Source organism: Larus michahellis, chromosome Z (assembly GCF_964199755.1).
Source record: "Larus michahellis chromosome Z, bLarMic1.1, whole genome shotgun sequence".
Classification (NCBI taxonomy): Eukaryota; Metazoa; Chordata; class Aves; order Charadriiformes; family Laridae; genus Larus; species Larus michahellis.
Window position 1 is genome coordinate 25,105,913 of NC_133930.1, and position 21,637 is coordinate 25,127,549.

General features: G+C 43.4%; 1 protein-coding gene across 2 annotated transcripts in view; it reads right to left on the bottom strand.

The window, feature by feature from the left end:
• THBS4 (thrombospondin 4) overlaps positions 1–21,637 on the bottom strand; it is a 42,588-nt gene that overhangs the window by 19,634 nt on the left and 1,317 nt on the right. For both annotated transcript variants that reach the window (XM_074568893.1, XM_074568892.1), the window contains exons 2-7: positions 18,456–18,659; positions 14,124–14,371; positions 12,904–13,009; positions 4,868–4,950; positions 4,213–4,264; positions 2,712–2,884 (exon numbers count right to left, since the gene is read on the bottom strand). In XM_074568893.1, the coding sequence (XP_074424994.1) occupies positions 2,712–2,884; positions 4,213–4,264; positions 4,868–4,950; positions 12,904–13,009; positions 14,124–14,371; positions 18,456–18,659 (866 nt within the window). The remainder of the gene's footprint in view (positions 1–2,711; positions 2,885–4,212; positions 4,265–4,867; positions 4,951–12,903; positions 13,010–14,123; positions 14,372–18,455; positions 18,660–21,637) is intronic.

Sequence of the window (21,637 nt, forward strand, 5' to 3'; positions counted from 1 at the left end):
GATCTGTCTGTGGCACCCATGCATTTCTAGACCAGAGGCACACAGACAAACCACAGCACTTCTCCTAAAATGCCACATGCCCACAGCATCACCCTTGCCCTGAAGGCACCATTCGCTTCGTTGCCTCATGCGGTTTTACAGAACGGCTGTGACCCATTTCACTGGCCTTGTGGGTGCCAGCTCAGGAACCACATCCTACATTGCTGCCTTGCCAACACCAACACTAGCTGATAGGTAATATTTGTGAGGGTACCAAAAACATCAACATGCCACCATGCTGCATATGGCTCAAAGACAACAATGAATAAGAAACATGAGAAAGAAAACAGAAAAGAGTTTTAAAAATATTCCTTTTTTTTCCCCTCCATCACTAACATAAAAACATCTGCAAGATGGAGGGCAAACAAGCCAGAAATATCCACCTGCAACAAACATACAACTTGTAACCAAACACACACACACCAGGGAAAGAAAAGTTATGTTTAAAAGCAAAGCCTGTTTAATGGAAAGACTTGTTAGAAGTAAGTTCACAACTAGCAGAAGGAAAATATAAAACCTAGGACAGACATTTTCTGCTCCTTATTTACTGTGGATTTTTTATTGTAGGCAGCAGAGGGCACTCAAATTACATCGTACACAGAGCACAGCTGCAGTTCCTAAGATACAGGAAATCATCATGTGAAACTAATGTCTTAAATTGGTAATGAATAAGGGAGCAAGCATATTGCAGAGATACTAACAGGCTCAGAAAAGACGATGGCACCTCTTAGTGAGGAAGCTTCCAGATTTGTCTTTATCAGAATTTGTATCAGAATCAGAATTTCTTTTTAAATGCCAGTTATTAGGAAGTACAGAAATAGTTTATTCAGTAAAAAGGTGCTCTCCCAGAACAGATTCCTACAGAGCTTTTGAAAAAAAAAAATTACTTTCCTCCTTAGTCTCAGCTAACTCAGGAAAACAAATAACATGACACATCCCCTCGTATCAGAAAATGAAAAGCTATTGCCATTTATTATCTCCTTTTTTCCCCTGCGCAACCATAAGTGAAAATCCAGCTGTTAAAGGAGATATTTACTGGCGAACAAAACTGCACCAAACTAGGTGGCATTTTAGTAGCAGTGTCTACATAAAGACCTCATACGAGCAAGACCATACCTCTGCAACACCATTTTGTCAAAATTTCCTTGCTGTTTCTAATATGAGGTCAGGTCTGCCATGTGGAGCGGTGGCAGGAACATGAAGGCACATCAGTCTCCACTGGCAGAGCCTGACTGCTCACAAAAAAAACATGTTAACACTGGGCCACTACAGACCAGTCTCTGTTTTCCCACCCCTGCCATGATGGGTAGAGTTGCTCCAGCCCTGAAAATGGCAAGGAGGAGATTATTGCAATGCTCTGTCTCAGTCTGGGTATGGCTCAGGCAGTGGAACCCATCTGTACTGGTGGGGTCCACCTAGACTGGCTTGAGTCTCTCACCATGGCTGTCTCTGGCATGAAACTTGCACCACAGCTGTCTCCACTTCATCTCTTACACTTCCATTTTAGAGCTTCACTTCCATTTTTTGTGCCTTCTGTTGCAGCGAACACAGTCCATGCCATGTGAGGCAAAATAAAAGACATCACCTACAACTCAAGAAACTGCCACACTCAACCCACTTTCCCTCCCCAGCGTTTTTCACAGAGAGAGAGAAGTTGGGCACATTGCATCCTCTCTGCCAATGGCCTCCAGGAGGGAGTAAACCCAAAGAGCAGCCAAAGCACATCTCTTGTTGGCTAGGAAGGAGAAAAAGGGAGTCGCTTTTGCTGTTTTACATCATTAGGCAGGTAACATTGGTAGTACTGTTATCCACAGGCACAGTTAAAGACCTAGCTTTAATTGTCCTGCTTCCCTGTCTACTACATCCAGGTGCTTTTCCAAAAAATCACTAGAGGGTAGTGGCAAAAATCATCACACAGGAAAAATGCAGTGAAACTGTTAAGTGGTTGTGTTGTTTGTGTTCTGAATAAGTGTCACATTCCAGTCAACACAGGTTTCATTTGATCGTTTAAGATATCATAAATTTATTAAGTCAGTCCTCAATACAAGCACGCTCTGAATTTAGAGCACAAGAAAAAAATAATAGATTTAAGTCAACATTGCCAGCTTTCACCACAACCATAAAGAAGCAAAAGAAACAATAACAATAAATGTTTATTTTCTTTCATAGACTTTAAAGGTAAGACTGAAAACCGGGCTCCAGTTTGGGTTGAAGAGAAGACTTTGGCCTCCAAGGCTGGTTCAGGAGCACTACAATTTAAAGAAACAAAGCCCATATTGACAAGAAGTGCTTCTGTAGTTCTGCCTTTAACAGAAGCTACTGCATCTTCTTGTGGAATAGAAACAACTATGTCAAAAGCTTGTTTTGGGGTTGTTTGTTTGGTTTTTTTGTGTTTTGTTTTTTTTTTTCCAAACATTAAACTCCTTTAAGTGATTTCTCAAATCACCAGGATATTTCAAGTTTTCACACACGTCTCCATAAAGTTGCAGCAACAGCAAAATACGGAGGTATAATCAAATGAGAATGAATTAATATTCACTGTGCAAGCAGTCAGCAAATGCTGAAGACAGCAAACATCAGCAACCCACTGATATGCATGAAAGAGTTGCTTTTTAGCACTTTAATTTTTTGTGCCCCCCCCCTTTTTTTTTTTAATTGAGTCACTATTTTACCTCATCGATATCTGAGCAGGTAACTCCATTTCCCGTGAGCCCTTCAGGGCAGGGGCCGCACTGAAATCCCTCTGCTGTCTCCATGCACCTGACTCCCCTGAAGCAGGAATTAACTTCGCATTTGGGTTTACTGCGCCTAGGAAGCTGAGTTGGAAAATTCACAGTTCCCAAACCTTTAATGCAGAAAGAACAACAGTTTCAGCGATTGAAAGAAACATCCATCACGGCTTTCGGCTGGCAAGCGCTCTGAAGAGATCCCCAAGACGCTGCGCAGCAGGGGCTTTGTGTTTCTGCACTGCGCTGCTACCAGCGGTGCTGTGGCTGAGGAGACTTCATGCTGGGAATGGCCCAGCAGCTTGCTGTGTCCCCAGACAGGGGAAATTACGGCTATTTTGTTAGGTCCACATGCTTCTCCTGGCTACACACAGGAGCCCTCCTGCTATGTTAGTCCTAGCAGCACAGATCTGCTGCTGGCCAGGGGAAGAAGCTCTGAAAGCCGGCGACCTCAGATGGCCCAAGGGATTCAAGCTTGATGGTACAAGGCATTTGTCTGGCTAAAGTGGCAATACTACCACTTCATAAGAAAAACAGTGCCATGGTTTCACAAGAGCATATCTGAGAGTCTACAAATAAGGGGAATAAAGAAGCAGTAGCTGGAAGCCCACAAACATGCACCACGATATGCAAGTATATTGGCTTAGGTGCACAGAGACCAGCCCTGAGGAAAAGCAAGGTTTTTGGCAGGTGCTGAACCTTGGTACTGATGCATGCAGCATTTAAAGACTTTTTCTTCGGCACTTACACGTAAAGGTTAACCTGTCTGGAGCTCAACTTGAGTTTTGATCAGGCTGACAGACTGGGAGAAGAAATCAACTAAAAGGCCTTTCACCCCACCCAGTGAGGGAGTACTTTGGGTTTTATATTGAGTGCATGTGTGTCCTGACTGTCAGTTGTGTAGGAAGGCCATGCAGTGGCATTTGGGAAAGCAGCTATTTCTTCCATTTAGTGAACAGAGACCACCTTTTGGGTCTTAATCGCTGTTAACCACTGACTGCCTACTCAGAATCAGACAACTTCCAGGTGGACTGCATAGGATCTTCCTTAGACTGACAATACCAGCTAGAGCAGAACACAATTCCTCCTTGTCCTCCTTCTAAGACTGTTCATGAGACATCTGGCAGGCAATGTCTCCCTCCCCAGGAACATGTGGCACAGCTTTGTGGCAGAGCAAGAACTGACAGTAGAGGGTGAGTGGTACTGCTTAGTTTAGTGGGGTTTTATCTCCCAATAGGCAATTGTGATGTCTATGGAAGCTGAAAGCTTTTTCTCTAATGAAAATCTATTTTAAATTTGTGTCCAATACATCTAGAATTTTGGACACAATATTTTTTTTAAAAGTACTTCTTAGAAACCACATAAAGCTGATGCAATCAATACTAGTTTTAAAACAACTGTACATCTCATCTGGTTGCCTTTTGCAGGCAATAACAGGAATACTTACCACATGCTTGGCACTCAGCTATGGTATTTCTCAGAAAAGTTGTTTCTTTGACCTTGAGGTTATAGAAAATAAACATTATTTGGATACAGACAGCTCCAGTTTGTACCTGGCTGACGGAACAACCATTATAATTTTTCCCCAAGATACCTCTCAAACCATGCAACATAGCTACGCCATCTTGAAATAAGATGTGCTTTGTACTCCATAAAATTAAGGACAGTGATAATGTTGTACTTCAGTTCAGCCTTCATCAACAGGACCTTTATGAATGACATGCTTAACTAAAGGCACGCGCCACCAGCAATTCCGATTCTAACACCCACCAGCAAGTGGAACAAATGCAATTTCAGTTGTGTGCAACAGACCTACATCTGTCACAGCGGGCTAGGATGGATGCTCTACTTCCTCTCCACTTAAGACACTAGATTTTCTGGATCTGAATAAGCCAGTCCCCTACACTCCCACACTCAATGGTCCTCCATAGTGGGCACAGGGTAACAGGACCTATACGGTTATCTCTTCTCCACTGTCATGCCTCTGAGGCAGTGAATGCTACACAGGAATTTGTTCCTTATGTGAATTCTGCCCTGACTCTATCAAAAAAGGCAAGCTCAGGATACTTCACACTGAAGTATTTGTACACAGCGTACAGTACCTGTTGTCTGAGAAGGTCTTTCACATCTCCAAGTATTTGGTTCATCTGCATCATCTGACCCATCAGCTGCCTATTAAAATCACCTGCAGGGAAACAGCAATGAAAAAGACTGCACAATGCACATAACTGTCCTTCATTTGACATGATAATTTCTGAGATAAAAGATGGAAAAACTGTGAAGAGCCAAGGAGGTGACACATTACTGTTACTTAAGCCCTGTAGGAATCCTTAGAACAAATACAGTATCTAGCTCCAATTTTTATAGAGTGATTTGCATGAACTCAAAGCTTTTCTGGACTGAACTGCACTGTATACCACAAAAACAGGCAAAGCAGAAACCTCTCTGCAGAGAGAAAAGCAGTCTGTGATTTTTCTACCATTATTTCAGTGTCAAGGCTCTCTAGCCTAGAGTTGGCAAGGCTCATGGACAGGGCTTTAAACTAGAAACGAAGGGGGAAGGGGATAAAACCAGGCCAACTAGTAATGAGCCTAGCAATAGAAGGCCAAGGATGGGGGTGAAATCGGTAGCCCAGCTCAAGTGCATCTACACACATGCCCATAGCATGGGCAACAAACAGGATGAGCTGGAAGCCATTGTGCAGCAGGACAGCTATGATGTAGTTGCCATTACGGAAACATGGTGGGATGACTGTCACGACTGGGATGCTGCGATAAATGGCTATAAGCTCTTCAGAAGGGATAGGGAAGAAAGGAGAGGTGGGGGTGTGGCTCTGTACATTAGGGAGTGTTTTGATTGTATAGAGCTAGATTCCAGTGATGATAAAGTCGAGTGTTTATGGGTAAGGTTGAAGGGAAAGGGAAATAAGGGAGATGTTGTGCTGGGAGTATGCTATAGACCACCCGACCAGGATAAGGACACAGATGAAGTATTCTGTAAGCAGCTGGCTGAAGTCTCACAATCGCCAGCCCTTATTCTGGTTGGGGATTTCAACCTGCCGGGTATCTGCTGGAAATATAACACGCAGAGAGCAGGCAGGCTAGGAGGTTCCTCGAGTGCATGGAGGATAACTTCCTGACACAAATGGTAGGTGAGCCTACCAGGGGAGGTGCCTCGCTAGGCCTACTGTTCACAAACAAAGAAGGACTAGTAGGAGATGTGGTGGTCGGAGGTCGTCTTGGGTTTAGTGATCATGAAATGGTCAAGCGTTCAATTCGTAGCGATGTAAGGAGGGGGGTTAGCAAAACCTCCACCTTGGACTTCCGGAGGGTGGGCTTTGGCTTGTTCAGAACACTGGTTGAGAGAGTCCCTTGGGAGATAGTCCTGAAGGGCAAAGGGGTCCAGGACGGCTGGATGCTCTTCAAGAAGGAAATCCTGAAGGCCCAGGAGCAGGCTGTCCCCAAGTGTTGCAAGTCTAAAGGGCAGGGAAAATGGCCAGTCTGGATGAATAAGGAACTTCTGATGGGACTTAGGAATAAAAGGAGGGTTTACCACCTCTGGAAGAAGGGACAGGCAACTCAGGAGGAGTACAGAGATCTCGTTAGGTTATACAGAGAGAAAATTAGGAAGGCAAAAGCCCAGCTGGAGCTCACCTTGGCCACTAACATTAAGGACAACAAAAAAAGCTTTTATAAATACATCAACAAAAAGAGAGCCAGGGAGAATCTCCATCCCTTACTGGATGCAGGGAGGAAAGTTGCAACCAATGACAAGGAGAAGGCTGAGATACTTAATGCCTACTTTGCCTCTGTCTTCAATAGTCAGACCAGCTATCCCTCGGGTGCTCAGCCTCCTCAGCTGGAAGATAAGAATGGAGAGCAGAACAACCCACCCACAATCCAGGAGGAAGTAGTCAATGATCTGCTTTTGCACCTAGATGTATATAAGTCTATGGAGCCAGATGGGATTCCCCTAAGAGTACTCAGGGAGCTGGCGGGAGAGCTCACCAAGCCTCTCTCCATCATTTGTCAACAGTCTTGGTCAACAGGGCAGGTACCAGATGACTGGAGGGTGGCTAATGTGACACCCATCTACAAGAAGGGTCAGAAGGATGATCCGGGGAACTACAGGCCTGTCAGCCTGACCTCGATACCAGGAAAGATCATGGAGAGGATCATCTTGAGTGAGCTCTCACGGCAAGTGCAGGGCAGCCAAGGGATCAGGGCCAGCCAGCATGGGTTTAGGAAAGGGAGGTCCTGCTTAATCAACCTGATTTCTTTCTATGACCATGTGACCCGACTTCTGGATGCAGGGAAGGCTGTGGATGTTGTCTATCTGGGCTTCGGTAAGGCCTTTGACACCGTCCCCCACCGCATTCTCCTGGAGAAGCTGGCAAATCATGGCACAGACAAGTGTATTCTTCGCTGGGTTAAAAACTGGCTGAATGGCTGTGCCCAGAGAGTTGTGATTAATGGGGTGAAATCCTCTTGGCAGCCGGTCACTAGTGGTGTCCCTCAGGGCTCAGTTTTGGGGCCAGTTTTGTTTAATATCTTTATCAATGATCTGGATGAGGGGATTGAGTGCACCCTCAGTAAGTTTGCAGATGACACCAAAATAGGTGGGACTGTTGATCTGCTTGAGGGTGGGAAGGCTCTACAGAGGGACCTGGACAGGCTGGATTGATGGGCCGAGGCCAACTGTATGAGGTTTAATAAGGCCAAGTGCCAAGTCCTGCATTTCGGTCACAACAACCCCAAGCAACGCTGCAGGCTTGGGGAAGAGTGGCTGGAAAGCTGCCCAGCAGAAAAGGACCTGGGGGTGCTGGTGGACGGCCGGCTTAACATGAGCCAGCAGTGTGCCCAGGTGGCCAAGAAGGCCAACAGCATTCTGGCTTGTATCAGGAATAGCGTGGCCAGCAGGAGCAGGGAAGTGATCGTGCCTCTGTACTCGGCACTGGTCAGACCTCACCTCGAGTACTGTGTTCAGTTCTGGGCCCCTCTGTACAAGAGGGACATTGAAGTGCTGGAGCGTGTCCAGAAGAGAGCTCCCAGGCTGGTGAGGGCTCTGGAGACCAGGTCATATGAGGAGAGGCTGAGGGAGCTGGGCATGTTTAGCTTGGAGAAGAGGAGGCTGAGGGGAGACCTCATTGCCCTCTACAACTACCTGAAAGGAGGCTGTAGAGAGGTGGGCGTTGGCCTCTTCTCCCAAGTGAATAATGACAGGAGCAGAGGAAATGGTCTGAAGCTGCGGCAGGGGAGGTTTAGATTAGATATTAGGAAGAATTACTTTACTGAAAGAGTGGTCAGGCACTGGGACAGCCTGCCCAGGGAGGTGGTTGAGTCACCATCCCTAGAGGTATTTAAGAAACATCTAGATGTGGCACTTCAGGGCATGCTCTAGTGGCAGAGATTGTAGGTTGTTTGGTTGGACTCAATGATCTCAAAGGTCCTTTCCAACCACAAAGAGTCTATGATTCTATGATTCTAGTAAGACCTAACAACACTGGCAACTAATGCCACCCCTGTTATTGGTTACCCCAAAGCCTGAGACCAGCATCACTAAGTGAAACCTTAGGATTTTAAGAGTGGGTTTTTGTGATAAGCCATTTGGGACAGGAGGGAAAAGCAGGGACATGAAGTATCTGTTTATTCCATGTCACCACAACTAATTCCTGCACACTTTTCAAAGTGAAGTTACCCAGCTTTCTGAGCAAGCTCCCTGTGCAGCTCCAACCATGCATCAAGAGTGCCTTCTCTGACCAAAACGAGGCTTTTAATATGTGTAACAGTCATTTGACTTTTCTTCCAAAAGGCAGCTTATCACACTGTACACAAGTTGCATGTCTGCGTTTGCTTCCGGGGGTGCCCAGTTTGAATGGACTCACAAAACATCTACTTAACATGCTATGAACTCACACCAAAGCCAGTTCTCTATACCAAGTAGCAAATTAAAGACCTCTAAGACCAAAAGATACATCTGTAACGAGCCATAGGGAAGGGACACAAGATCTTCACATGAAGCTGTTATCTGTTAAATGAAACATTAGTTTTGACCCAGTGACAGAGGAGAAGCAGAGTGTATGTTTTGCACAGTAGCTTGTGGTAGTTTCTGTTTGTAGCTCACTTCTGAGTTTGTAGCTCTCTTCGGCAGCTATTTGTTTACTTGTCTAAGTCTGTATGTCAAAACAAATTTCACAAATATATGCTCTTTTACGTTCTAAGCAGGCAGGATATTTTGATATTATGCCCAATGGCTTCAGGGAGGCTTATTCATGTATTGCTTTTGCAAGTATTGAAAGCTTATATGAAAAATGCTTTTCTTAATGTTTACCTCATTGTTTTGTACTTCAAAGCATGTATAACTGTTTCCAAACATTCTAGTGGGAATCATCCAACTCCTCATATACTACGTTTTCTTCACTTCAGATTTTCTCATCAAAACACTAAACAAGTTTAAAGACTCGGGAACCACCTGTTCCAGAACCTGCCTCTGTTCTAGTCCCAACCTTGTCTTATTTGGAAGGAAGGTGACAGGGTTTAATATCATGGGTATTTCAGAATCCCATAGTGGAACTTGGCACGGAGGCTGTCGGGACAGATGCTGGCATCTGTTCTTGTTTTGCTTGTTTTTTTTAAACAAAGAATGGTTTAGGCATTATTGATTGAGATCTGCAAAAAATTCTGAATATTTCAGATGCTGTTTGTTGGCTGGCATCTAAATCAAAACCAGACATATTCTGTACAGTTAAGTTTTGCAGACTGTGAAACTTTAAGGTGGACTAAACAGTTTAAACTGCCATGAACTACACGTCCTGTTTGCAAATTTAGACACCAGAACATAAACAGATAACTTCCCATAGTTTGTTGTGTTTTTTTTTTTCCTCTTCCATTTAAAGTCAAGTCCTATGGTAGGACCCACCTGCAGCAGAATGACTGGTGATCTGTGGTGAGAACTCAGAGAGGCTTTTCGGGCAGCTGCTGGTCCACAATATACTGTGGGGTGGCTTTTCCCAGAGTTGCGCAGGATAAGCAAAAGGAACAGCCTGAAGCTATACTGTTATCTGGTCCTACCAGGTAGTCAGTCTCATCTATACCCCACCTACTGAGGCAGCTCCCCAGTTCAGCTACTGCCTAGCCCTATACTCTGAGTCAGTAACAACCTGAGTAACAGAATGGCTTTCACAGCAGTAATTAAATTCAGAGAGAGATCTCAAGAATTACTGTTCAACAGGGAACTGATGTCCCTTGACGTGCTTATTCTCTGTAAACCTGACGTCACGTCAGACAGCTACCCTGTCCTTCTCTTCCCAGGATCTTGCAGTACAGAACCATAACATGGTTTGGTTTGAAAAAGACCTTTGAAGATCATCTAGTCCAAGGCCCTTGCCGTGGCAGGGACATCTGTCACTAGGCCAGGTTTCTCAAAGCCCCATTCAACCTGACTTTGAACACTTCCAATGATGGGGCATCCACAGCTTCTCTGGGCAACACGTTCCAGTACAGGGCCCTTGATTTAAAGCAGGCAACCAGCTTCATTGCACAGCTAATTGGCCCAGGCAGGGCAACACAGGAACACTTGTGTAACTGCAGGCCACCATGAAATGCCTCATAGATGATGCTTCTAGCTCTCTTGGGAGCAATACTGGCTTAAGCACCCTACTTCCCCACATCCTGCAAAGTCAGAGTCCTCAGGCGTCATTCAAAGAGATTGTGGTTACTTGGCCAGAGATCCAGCCATGATTAAAGTATGGATGATAGCTGACAAGAGAACTGTCAGCCTATAATCCTCCACCAAGGAAGCTGCTTATACAAGTTGCATGTGGAATTATGAAGAGGCATGTTCAAAGCAAACAGAAGGAGATATCTCCTCAGACATATGATGGATTTCTTGCCAGGAGACATTCTTGATCATGCATTCAAAACTGACTAGACAGATTCACCAAAGGAAACATATATTGAGTACAAAACACCCAAACACCATCTCTGAGTCAAGAGTTCTGTATACCATAAACTGCTGGAGAATAGGAAAGTATTCAGGGAAAACCACACCGTAACTCCACTCTTGCCCTTGGGTCTATATTAGCATACTGTCTCTAACAGTAGCACCTTTGATATGGTGCAACATAGCTATTTTTTTCAGACTTTGTCAGGGTCAGGTACCCTACATGAACCAGATGACCTCCAAAGATCCCTTCTGACCTGTATGATTTTGTGATGATGATGATTACATGCAGCATATTAATCTCATCTATCAAACCCAGTGCATCTTGCACTGCATTTTCCTACCCATACAGGAAGCTCCAAATGTTCAACCTCTGTCTGCTCATCATAATCTCATCTACACTGCATAGATGTCTCAGCCTCACAGGGTGAACACAGAGGGAATGCTGCTGCCACAGCAGTGAGCAATGACCAGGCACACAATTAAAGCCATGTACAGTTATTTAGGCCCAAAGCTCTCCCAAGGATTTTCCAATTAATGTGAAAGCAGAGCTTTTACCAAGATACATAGGTCCCACACCCCTATACAGCTAAGCTTTTGCATTCCCCATTTTCTGGCTGAAGGCAAAATTGTGGTTATCTGATACATTGCTCCCCTAAAAGGCCATCATGAAGCATATATAAAGTGCAAGGCAGCTGAGTTAATATTGCTGTTGGAACATTTGAACGTTTTCCTTCGGTGGATTTTACTATGTAGACTTCGAATATGTTCATATGAGTTGGTTTGTTTTTTTTTTATTATTAATATGATACTGATTCCGCTTCAAGGTTATAAGCAACTGAATTTGGGAGGCTCAGCCAGGCAGAGGCAGTGGCAGCCAGGGAGAGACAGTATCTCTCTGTATTACTACTGTTTCTATTATTGATTAATGAGCAAAAAGTTACAAGTGAGAAAGATGCAAGTCTGCAATCTGGAAACCTTGCTCACAGAGCTGTGAGTTTTTCCAGAGGAAACACTGGCTTACCCCTCCCTTCTATGTGCAAATGCCTGTCCACTTAGGGAAACACAGACACCTTTCATGATAAAATTCTGTATTTTTTGCCTAGGTATGTATATATGTTAAGGAGCAAGAAAACAGAAGCATGGGCAACTGAGAATTCACCTAGCTAAAAGACAAAACAGACTCATCATTGCACACCACTGATGTTTACATTCATGTAAAGTACCAAGGATGCTCTCGTACAAAATTTGCATATCTTGTCTCTATTCTAGTCAAAGGAAGGAAAGGTGTAGGGCTGGGTTTGGCAGGGGGACATGAAAGGGTGAGAGAGACAACTTGCCATCGATCCTATTTCAAACCTTAAACTCCCTTCTCCCCCTCCTTCCCTCCCCATCTCCCCCCATATTAATACTAACATATTGTACGCAGCGCGAACACATTCTTTTCCTTCACACCTGCAGATTGACAGGGACTAGCAAGGGCCACAGACAGGGCAGTCTAGCCCAGGTTTGCTGTGTTGATAGGTTAGAGAGCACCCTCACCCATCACAGGGGATTGCACACAGCCCCTGGAGACCTGCAGGAATCCTTTCTTTCCTCCCTGTTCCCAGCTCAATCTCCACAATGTTCAGCACAGGCAGAAAAGGAATTGGTTTTAGAGCAGATTTCTAGTCCAGGAGGTGACAAGAGCCTTGGCTAACTTGCGTCAGGACTAGTAGCTGCCTTGCAATGGCTTTTCCCCACACGGAACCACAGCCTGTGGTAGCCCTAACACGAACACGCTCTGCAGCCTCCTGTGTCTTTCTTCGTGCCTTGTCCCTCGCCTCTCCAGGATACCCCAGTGATCAACAAAAGATGAATACTGGCCATGTGGATAAGTACAATGATCACAATGTACACAAACAGATCATGATCACAAAAGTTTGTCTTCCAAATTAGGCTAAAAAGCCTCTTTTAATCATCACAGGCTCCTCCTTCTCTAGGACAACTCATTGCTTTATCACCAGCAGGACTGACTGTTTTCTCTACAAACCAATCTATTTCTAAAATATTTACAGGAAATTATCATGGCTGTAATTCTGTCAAACAGTTGTTATTACTTGTCTATAGATCTTCTCCACATTTTTAATATTCATCACATTAGCTTCTTTGCACTGGCATCCTAAGGAACAATTTTAACCCTGGTTGCAGGCCTTACCAGTATACTGAGGAACAGGTTCAATTTGTTGAAGAAAACAATCCTGCAGGTTCCCCACTTGGGCAAGTGTTCCTCCAGTTACCAGCTTCAGCTCATCTAGCGTATCCTGGACTCACAAGAACAAAAAAGAAAAAAAAAAAAAAAAAAAAAAAAAAAAAGAGCTCACAGTTCTGTCACAACAATGGAAAAAATGTGAAATATCAGACAAAGTAAATTAATTTTTTAAAGAGGTTATCCATTTCCTAAGCACACAGGGCTCCTGCATCATCCTCTTCAGGACCACCCATCAGCATCTGAACTGTAATAAACCCCCTAATCTTTGCCTTGCAGATTTTCACATAGCTGTGGTTTTATTTTGAACTTGTTTTTACTATTCCAATTCATATGATCTCACATACCAGGAAATTCACGTATTTTTATATCTGTGGCATATAAGAATGATTTTTTTGTTGTTGTTGAGCTGAATCCAAAGCAGCCTTTCCCTGCCCGCTCCCCCAGACAGGCTTACATACATGTCAGAAATGTGGGCACCTTAGTGATTCTCCATATGAACAGGCTCCTTGTCAAGCCTGCAGTGAAACAAAGCAAGGGAGCGGGACACAAGGCCTTTGCACCTTCTGATGCATATTTTGTATTAATGATGATGGAAGATGCCTGCGGAAGATACTGTTTACCTTGGACCATGGATCTGCCAACCCCTGGGTTGGCAGACAGAGGAAGAAAAGCTACTGTAGTCAAACAGATGGGGGTTTAACTCTCACACCAGGTGAGTCCCCCACCTTAGTCCATGTGGCTTATCATGAAGAGGAAAGCCGCACACACAACCAAGGGTTGATCGTACTGGGCAGCTGTAAGAAGCTGATGAAGACCTGCCCTTACTGCATCAGCTAAGTCCTTACAAAAAGTCCAGTCCCCAAGAAACACCTAGACTGAAGTGAGGGAGGCAATAATTATTATTTTTTTTTAATAAGATAAAAATTGTGTTTAGAACAAATATCATAACTGTCACCAGAACTGTAACTGGGTTCAATGAAGCTAAGATTTCATCTGTTCCACAGGGAACTTCTATTTACTTTTACTTCCAGTACTTAAGTATTACCAAAGCGCCATTGTACAGAGCTTGGCTGCTGCAAGAGCTGAGGTTTGGATTCAGTCAGCGATCCAGAAGACCCCTGGTAACCCCTTGAAGTGCTCAGCCTGCTCCCAGTTCTCCCACTCACCTGTGGCTTCTCCTGGAAAGTACGCAACTCTACTGCTGCCGACCTCTGAGACAGCGCTGAAAATGCTTTGGGCAGGTCCTGAATGGCACCTACTTGCAGGCAGTCCAGATACAGCTCTATTGTGCTCGATTCCTGCTGCAGGCCACTCAGCCACAAGATGACAGCATGGGGTTTCCCATCAGCCAGCTGGATGTTGCTAAAGATCACCGAATTCAACCTCCCGTCGCTCTTCAGATAGCGCAGCACCACTAGGACAAAATGCACAGAAAGTCTATCAGAGGGCTGCAGATAACCCAAGGCTGACCAAGGAAGATCCAGTGGAAATCTGCAATTGCTCCGGTATTTTTCCACATGTCAGCTTTTGTAAATGCATCCCACGTGCAGATATATATGGTAATAATAAATGGGATATTGACTCTCAGAGCGGGACTACCGGAACTCTTGGGTGACTCCCTACTTGTAAAGCATTGCTGCCTGCACAGTGTTTTCCACTGCTTTGTCCAGGCCTCTTTAACTGGCTTCACCATTGTCACCTCACAGGGCATAACCTGCTAAAATACAAGTGGGAAAGATGAGGCCGACAGCCAGCAGTCAGCGTTTTGGCAAGTAGGTATCTAAGAGCCCTAGAAATACTGTGAAAAAGAAACGTACAACTAGAAAAATCAGTTTCCGTGATGCATATTGCCTTCAGGGAAGCCATCTGACAGTGTATCCAAATGCACCATTAATGAAACCAAAGGAAACATGATTCCAAGCCAATAACCTGCATCTCTCTGTAATAAATAGTAAGTAACAACAAAATATAATGCAGAAAAGACATATTCCAGCTCTAAAGATGACTAAGCCCCCTCTCAACTCTTTTTTAAGGCATTACTAAATGGCCTACTTCATACAAAACAAATTCTTATTTTATTAAGTAAAATGCACCATCAAAAAACACAACAGCAGACAAACAAAATTCTTACATGCTGCGTAATATTGAAAAAATGTCTCTTTCCTAAGGAAATTTGGTCTTTAAGCTAGGATCTGCAAGCTAAATCTCTTAGATCAGCTAGCTAGTTCTCCCCACAAAATCCCTCCCTGGCTCTCCAAAGGCATATCTGCAGAAGCAATGAACTGAGTGCATCTATACAGTGTATAACTACTCCACAATGTTAGATAGACCTTGCTTCAAAGGTTCCGTTGATCACCAGCCTTCGTGTCCCTTATTTCCTCGTGATAACCGTTATGTTCATTGAGGAGTCAAGCTGCACAGAGGCTGGGCACCTGAACAGTTAAGTGCTGGCTCCTGTGAACATCTGCTTGAAGTTCACAGAGGGCAGCTACTGTTGCATCAAGTGAGAGCTCACAAATAACTCTGACCTTCAAGAAACACCTACAGTAACACGAGGTCAACTAGAAGTTGTGGATATAGTGAAGGGGAAATCTGTTATTAGCTTCAGAGCTAGTAACACCTACTGAACTCACCCCATTGCTATTAATTTAACAAATGATCTTCCCATCTCTCCACCACTAGTGTGCCCTCTTTGATGTGGCGACACCTCTATGTGTCAGTGGCCTTCTCAGTTACTGGGTGCATGCTCCCCACTGTTTTTCTAAGTGCTCGGTCTAATGATTAAAAGAATCCAGATTTATACCAGCATGAACAGGGCAGGGTCTATCTCCATCTTTAAAGTCTACACTAGTGCTAAAGTCCCAGCAGCTGTGATCAATATCAGGAATGTTTTCACTGCTGTCTATGTAAAAACACTGCCAGAGCTAAGATTTCCGCAAAGGTGCATGAGGTCACCAGCAACTTGCTAAAAGGTAGCATTTCTTGGCAAACCCAGAGATCTGGCAAGACATAGTACATTGCAGGCATTTTCCTTATGTGAATATTATGCACGCCTGGTTATATGAAAGCAAGCTCCTTGGATCTGGGTCCTGCATTCAGAGTGACCAAACACAGCAGTAAGCTAGAGAAAGAAAAGAGGAGATGGTGGCAGGGCCCAGAATGGACCCTGCCAGAATAGTTTTAGGACAAGGAACAGTCTGGCTTGGAAGGAGGATCAAGTATTCCTTCCTCAGCCAAAGCCAAATATCCATCTGGTAAACTAGAGTAGGCTTTTGAAGGGAGATTTTGCTGGACCACAGCCTCTGTTTCCATAAGATTTAACTCATCCAAGCCCCTGCATTACATGTTTGCTGCTAGGATATTCTGCACTGACATTCATGACTAAGTGGCTCACCTGTACTGTTTAATAAACAGATTTTCAATGAAACCACTAATCCCGCCAGTAAATAGGAACTGCTTCACAGAATTGTTAAGTTACATCACCTCTATGTGCTTACAGCCGTTTGTTACACAAAGGAAACCCATAGATGTTATTTGCCTCTGAAAAATACATTGTTCTAACCAGAACAAGTTAAGCAGGTACTCAGTAATTCAGATCTGTGCTTTAAAAATCATTTAGACATTATGAATATTTTACTATCAGGTATACCACAACAAAACCAGAACATGAGCAAACCATTTGGAACACAGCTCTCAAACGCGGCGCTGCTTTGGGCTACTTAGATCAGATTTGGGCACGTTAGTGGAAATACCATGCAGAGGAAGCACTACGCACGTATGCACCCTTCCAAAATAGTGGATATTTAGACCCTGCATTTTGCTAAGACGACAATGTTGGCTCACCTCTTAAGTGATGATCTTCAGTCTTGAGAGGATCAGAAACAGCCCCCACACTCCATACCTTCAGCTCATGTGACGATCTCCTGGATGTGGTTTAACTTACTGTGTGAAGTAGCCATATGGGACACTTGACACTTCCAGAGAAATCACACATGAAAACGCTGCCTACTACTCACACGCTGCTATATGCTTTGAACAAGGTGTGCTAAAGTAATAAGGAGGCAAAGAGACCTCCGTGGAGGTGAAAAACCTCCCTCTGTTTGATCAGTCCTTTACAACAGGTAGGTTAGAGATGTCCCCCCTCTACTCAACACTGGTCACTGACAGGACAAGTTTCTTCATGCTGCCTATCTATACACCACCATCCTGTCACAGATGCTTCTCAAATACAACACTAACATACTAAGAACAAACCACAAGAAGCCATGTAACATTCTACCTGAAAGTCTCTTAAGTCTGTTAATTAAAGCGTATCAGTAACCATCAAGCATGCAAGTATTCTTGAAAATCCAGAGAAGAGTTTGATGTGTTCAGAATTGTATGTATATAGACATTTGTGTGTATATGTATGCATTCCTATATATATGTATAACATTTACACACATAATTGTGTGCATGTGAGAGGGAGAGAGGGGGTATGTGTGATCTATCATTTATTTAGCAATTAGGCAAGTCAGTGTTAGGAATTGTATGACACTTACAAATAAGGCTGCGTGACCATGTCTTACCCACCCCCAACACACACAGCACAAAAGTTCTTATTCCCCGACCTCAGAAGAATTTTGGCAGACCTGATAAAACTACCAATGTTTTATCTAAGTCATTCCCCTACATTTCCCAAGCAAAAAGTGTGCCTTTCTTCAGCATATAGAATAATTTTCCCGTGTATAAACTGAAATTTCTCAGTAGAGTTTCTCAGTATATTGGACTCAGCTGCCCGATTACCTCATTTGCAGCAGCAAATTATCATAGCAGTGGTGAAGTCAATGAAGCAACAATAATTCACATAATTCGATAATTTTTCGCTGAACCTTAAAATTGCAATATATCCTAGATTTCGTCTAGGGAACAATGAAAGTTCTCCATTTCTAAGAGTCTCCTGAAGTTCCTACTCTGACTCCTCATTAACTAATTTATAAACGGAGAAGAAACACTTTAATTCACCCAAAAGATCCCATAAGTGCCAGGAATGTTTGTCTTGCATAGTCACATCTAACCTCCAGGGTCAGCAGAAGAACCTGCCTTTCATATGCATGAGGCAGCATGTGCGTGTGTCCCTCGCATTCCTGAGTAATAAGAACCAGTGATTGTCCCAAGGGGAAAAAGAAAAAAAGAAAAACAAATTGCCTCCTTTCTCCATACTCCATTTTTTCCCTCCTTTCTCAGGATTGCTTAGGGTGGAGATACCAGCTGATTGTCAGGTCAGCTTCCCCTGCTCAGAAGACAGCAGCATCCAGCGAGAGGAAGGAAAGAGAAGGGGAGTGAGAGGTGATGTTACCAACACTCATCTTGTGAGCAGGGGTCCTAAGTGTGGATAGCAGGCAACAGGAATGACTCAAACACAAAGGTTAATCACACAGTTTTAAACAACCATCTGTCACACACCAATAGCTATGGATCCAACAACAGTTTTTCCCTACGTACTCCAAACAACTCACCTTTATTCATCCGTCCCATTACCGTAAATTCAAAATACTTGGTGTTGTCAGCTGATGAATACAGGCCAAATATGGTGGCTGTGCTCTTTGGCTGCAGTTTGAATGTTGAGAGCAAGTACACTTCATTCAGTGTAGGATCACCAAGTGCTTGTTGCAAGAAGTTCGTTACCATTCTCTTGTTGGAATATGGAAGAAGATCAAAAACTGAAAAATAAGCAAGTTTCAACAGCAATTTAAATATAATAACGAGCAACAAAGAATGTAGTCTGAAGGCAGCCGCTGGACATTGTAAACTCTTCACTATTTCCATATGGATACTTTAAAATGAACCCAAATTGTCCTACCTAAAATAAATAATATGAAAAGAAAATTAACAATCTTTAAAGATCATCTAGTCCAACCCCCCCTAGCATTGGCAGGGCACATCTTAAGCAACCTGAACTAGTGCCCATGGCAGGTGGGTTGGACTAGATGATCTTTAAAGGTTCCTTCCAACAAAAACTATTCTACAATTCTATCAAAATATATAGATTTTGTTGCAACTGATAATCTTTTAGCAACTTTTTTTTTTTAAAAAAGGAATTATTAATAGAACATAGAAATATCTACTCTTCAAAGTGAGGTACTCAAATATTTTCTGGTAGATCTCTACAATCGTTCTCTTCTGAGGATGCACCTCAACAGAAGGCTTTTTAACCTATTTCTGCTTTCATAAATTCGGATGCTTGTGTTCACATTTCAATGATACTGAGGATCCAGCATCAAAATTTTCAGACAGATTTACAGTGTACTTATCCTAAGAAACATTTTGATGTCATCTGCAGGGCACCAATTAAAATGCTAAAAAGCCAGGTAAGCAATATGATATTCATAACCTCCTTCTCACTTCACTGACTTCTCAGAAGATACATTATATAAATAAGACTCATCTTTCCCTTCTGGCATGGATAACAAAGAAAGACAGGCCTGACAAAAAAAATAACCCTGGGGGCATAGTGAAAGCTGTTTCAGATTTTTCTTTTAGTTTTTGCACAATGCATCAGCAAAGAGTCTAACATTATACTTGTACGTATGTCAACTACCCCCCCTTATGGCACCGAAACGACAAAATGGGATTTTCCCCAATGTTCCTAAATCCATGATGTCTCCAAACTCAATAAACCGTTCCGCTAGGTTTCTTGATAATCTCCTATTTCAACACATTGCTATTAAAGTGGTATATATATTATACCCTTCCAATAAGGGTCTGATAAATAACTATGCACAAGCATTATTTAAATATAAGGGCATATTTAGCCACTCCATAGGCCTATCATAGCTGGGCTGTATTTTCTTCTCAGGCCAGTACGGTACTGTAGAGCTGACACCAGAGAAGAGCCCTAACACCAGGCAGACAGAAGAGGCACACGACAGCACATTCCGCCTTACCTTGATTCAAGCCCTTGGTTGCACCACTAAGTTTAGCTTCCCATCCCAAAAAAATGGTAGACCTTTGCAGATGAGTCTTTTCTACCCAGCACAGCCTCAAAGCTGTTGCCATTGACTAAGGGCCAACCTACTGATCCAGTGTTTCCATATACTACAAGCAGGAGGAACTGAAGAGCGCTCAAGAGGACAATCACACGGGCACACAGATCAACCCACAGCCATGTGGGAAACCCTGTTCCCTTCTATCAGAGCCTGGGTTCGTGCGGCTTCCATTGCTCTTTCTGGAGCATCCATTCACCTAGACGCTAATGTCATTTGCAAAAAAGAAAAGTGAAGAAACTCTTCCCTTCATCTCACGAAACCATTGAAATATAGATCATCACTTAAGTCTACACATGTACTGGGTGCAAGGATCCCATAATCCTAATGAGAGTTTTTAGGACACAATACAAAAGGAATCAGGCCCTTGATTTGCAAATGCCTGTAACGCTGTTGTCAAACAGCTCAGAAACACATACCTGAAATGAACCTGGCCAAAGAACTTTTCTTTCCTTCAGTTCAGATTTACAGCATCCCTGGACAACCACTGCTCCCACTGAAACCAGTGGCCCAGACAGCAGAGGCAAAAGGCTGGGTATTTTATCACATTTCAGGCACAGAGAGCAAAGCAATTGCCCGAGCAAGAGACTGAAATGCAACTCACTACTCTGTACAACAGCATTTTGCAGGTAATAATCATTCATAAAATACAGCTGTGTCTTCTCAGCTGGAGCACTGCAATACAGTACTTAAGTCTTTGACAGCACAAAGTATAGCTATATATTTTGTCCAGCTCTTCTATGTCCATTGGCTGATTTTGTATCTATTCCTGTGAGACTTATTAATCTCTGCTACAGTCAAACACTTAAAAATACAGAAGAAATATTATAAAATGAATGACTAAACACAGGCAATAGTCTGTCTAACCTTATAGAAAACATTTATTGAAGTCTTTGAAATTTGCATATTTAAATTAATGCATAATTGGCTTGGTAGTTGCATTCCATAAAACATGTTGCCTCGACTAGACCCTTCGGCACCACGTTATCAAACCCTCTCTTGGGATATCTTCACTGACCAGCACGTAGACACAGTATGTGACCAGATCCATCCTTTAGCATAAATTACACACATGCTAGCAAAAGTGGCTAGCAAAAGAGCAATGGGGTTATGAAAAATGCTTTTACATTCTTCGTAGAGTTGGCAGAGAGAGACAGATCTTAAACCTTATATAGACAACAGCTTGTTTGGAAAAAATAAAAAAAAAAAAAAAAAAGATCCACAAGGATTTCAGATTTCATTTTTGGAAGAATCTCATCTTTTTGTTCCTCTCCCCAGAAAGGCAGACTTGAAAACAAATGGATAGAAAAGGACTGCTGAAGCTGAAAGGCATGAGCAGCTGGTTTCAATCCGTGCAGTGAGAGTGAGGACTCAGGCATGCCTCTGAGCACGAGCGCGTGTGTGCATACCTACGGGGCTAAACCGAGCCCACTCGCGAGACAGACCAGGAATTCTCTTCCCCACCTGCTTCCTGTGGTTTGTGAAGGGAGCTGCTCACCCTCCTATGAAAATGCTGTCAAGGGATCAGCTACACCTTGAGACAGTGGCAAACTACTCTTTGGAGATCTGCCCCAAACCATCAAGGCTAGCTCTTTAGATGGGAGCTAGAAGACATGACGGGAATCCCTAAGAGGAGGAGGCATGGAGGAATGAAA